The sequence below is a fragment of the Manacus vitellinus genome, unplaced genomic scaffold (assembly GCF_001715985.3).
Source record: "Manacus vitellinus isolate BGI_N305 unplaced genomic scaffold, ASM171598v3 scaffold_25_pilon, whole genome shotgun sequence".
Lineage (NCBI taxonomy): Eukaryota > Metazoa > Chordata > Aves > Passeriformes > Pipridae > Manacus > Manacus vitellinus.
Genome location: NW_021939882.1, coordinates 10,184,187 through 10,186,457, shown reverse-complemented (window position 1 = coordinate 10,186,457; position 2,271 = coordinate 10,184,187). Strand labels below are relative to the sequence as shown.

At 65.0% G+C, this 2,271-nt stretch overlaps 1 protein-coding gene across 1 annotated transcript; it reads left to right on the top strand.

Moving 5' to 3' along the window:
* Positions 1-35: 35 nt before the first annotated feature.
* APBB3 (amyloid beta precursor protein binding family B member 3) lies at positions 36-2,231 on the top strand. The gene is made up of 7 exons (XM_029960206.1): positions 36-368; positions 678-754; positions 1,004-1,061; positions 1,242-1,382; positions 1,755-1,882; positions 1,998-2,003; positions 2,083-2,231. Exons 1-7 carry the CDS (start codon positions 36-38, stop codon positions 2,207-2,209), a joined length of 870 nt encoding a protein of 289 aa, XP_029816066.1. The 3' UTR covers positions 2,210-2,231.
* The last annotated feature ends 40 nt before the right edge of the window (positions 2,232-2,271 follow it).

Below are 2,271 nucleotides of genomic sequence, written 5' to 3'. Positions count from 1 at the left end.
GCAGCCTGGCTGGCACCGTGCCATGTTCCCTCGCCATGCTCCTCTCCCGGGCCGTGGGCCCAGCCACGCACCCAGAGGCCACCGCAGGACCCTTCTGCTGCTGGGCAAAGCATCCCGCAGCTGGGGTGCCTTCCCTCCCCACTCTCTGCCTCTCACACTCTCTCTGTCTCTGCACAGACAATCTCTGGAGCGACCAGAGCCTGGAGACAGACCCCGACCTCCCCCCAGGCTGGAGGAAAATCTGTGACTCTCTGGGCACCTACTACTGGCATGTGCCGACGGGCACGACGCAATGGCAGCACCCTGCACGCACCACCAGCCCAGGAGGGCACCCGGAGGCTGATGGAGAGGAGACACTACAGGGAAGGGTAGGAGATGTGGGTACAGGGGGTGGTGGCTGGTGTTGGACCCCACCCCTGGCAGAAGCTTGCTGAAGGGCCCTCTGGGCCAGCCTCCCCTTGGAGCAGGCCTGTCTCTGTCATCCCAAAGTCCTGCTCAGCCCATTTCTGGTCAGGGCTAAGCCCCTTGAAAGGCTCCTGCAGACTCCGTGTTGATTTTAGGTGCATCCTGGCCACACAGAATGCACACAGGCCTGTTGCTGTCCTGGGAGGGAGGGCTCCTACCTGGTGCCTCCTGACAGACTGTCTTGTTGCCCTCTCTTTCCTCCTGTCTCCCAGGAATGCCAGGCCCCCGGAGTGAAGCACTCGGCGAAGGATAGGCCCATTCCCAGCCCCATGGCTTCGCTGACCAGGAGGTAGGGCTGCCCTGGTGCTCTGCTGGCTTGTTTATGGGGCACTACTGATCCTTCACCACCACTGGGTGCTTGGCCCCAGCGCCCTCCCAGAGCAGCCCCCCGTGCTGGAACCAGCAGCACCATCCCCATGGAATGCTTCCCAGCTGGTGGCACAGGGGTATGGTGGTGCCAGGGCATTCCTGGCGCTTCCCTGGGTGCCCCAGGGACCACGCAGAGGGAGCTGCCCCTCACTGCCCTGTCCCTCTGCAGGCCCTCGCTGTCCTGGCACGGAGAGGACATCCAGCACAGCGCAGAGCCCGGCTCCAAGGTACCGCATCCCCCGGCTCCGCTACCGCATCGTGGGCTGGGGCTGGCAGGGGAGGAGGCGAGTGGCAGCTGGCAGGGACGTGGATGGGTGGGAGCCAGAGCAGGGGTGACCCTGCTGGCACGGCGAGGGGTGTGGGGGGAGGTGGCTTTGCCAGCGGGCACCCAGCGTGTCTCTGCTCAGTGCTTTGCCGTGCGCTCGCTGGGCTGGGTGGAGATCCCCGAGGAGGACCTGGCACCGGGCAAGAGCAGCATTGCCGTCAACAACTGCATCCAGCAGCTCTCCAACAGCAAGGGCCAGGGCTCTGCGGAGAACCGGGGTGAGGTGAGAGCCTGGGACGGGGCTGCCAGGCAGGGGCCCGCTCCAGGGCTGCTGCTGCTGAGGCTGGATTGTGCTGGGAGGGAGCAGGGATCAGTGCCAGAGGCAGTCCACTCTCCACACAGGGTATCCATGTGATGGTTTCAGGTGTGGGACAGGTAGGTCTCACAGGGCTGTTCCTTGGGGACAGTGCCAGGAGTGCCTGGTGGGTCCCCACACATGGGAATGGTACCTGGGAAGGGCAGGGGTGGGAATCAGAGCTGTTCCTGTGCCTGGAGCTGATTAGGCTGGGGGGACAGGGGTGTCCCAACCCATGAGCTGGGTTCTGGGGAAGCCCAGGCTGTCTGCCAGGCTGAGGGAGCTGCTGCCCCTCTGCAGGGCCAGGACCTGGTGATGATCCTGAAGAAGGACACCATGAGCCTGGTGGACCCCCTTGATCGCAGCCTCATCCACCGCCAGCCCATCCTCAACATCCGTGTCTGGGGCGTTGGCTGCGACAACGGCAGGTGCTGGGGCCAGGGCAGAGCTGGGGCTGGGGGTGGCTCTGCCTGCTTAGGGGGAAGGCACCCCAGCAGTGACCTGTCCCCTCTCCTCCCTCCCCGACTGCCACCGTGGCTGCAGGGACAGGTAAGGGGGCACAGGGCTGGGGGGCAGTGCAGGGAAGGGGCTCTGTCAGGGTCTCACTGGCTTGCTCGTGGCCGTGCAGAGACTTCGCCTTCGTGGCCAGTGACAAGGACACCTGCGTCCTCAAGTGTCACGTCTTCCACTGCAACGTGCCCGCCAAGGGCATCGCCAAGGCCCTGCATGAGATGTGCTCCAAGGTGGGATTTTAAAGGGGCCTCGTTGGGTGTGAGCACAGCCTGGGGGTCTCGGGGGTGAGGGGAGGCACCAGGAC

Coding starts and splice junctions, on each gene's coding strand:
- APBB3 (XM_029960206.1), top strand. CDS start 36: ATGCTCCTCTCCCGGGCCGTGGGCCCAGCCACGCACCCAGAGGCCACC. Junction 755..1,003: donor ATGGCTTCGCTGACCAGGAG/GTAGGGCTGCCC, acceptor GTCCCTCTGCAG/GCCCTCGCTGTCCTGGCACG. Junction 1,383..1,754: donor CTGCGGAGAACCGGGGTGAG/GTGAGAGCCTGG, acceptor GCCCCTCTGCAG/GGCCAGGACCTGGTGATGAT.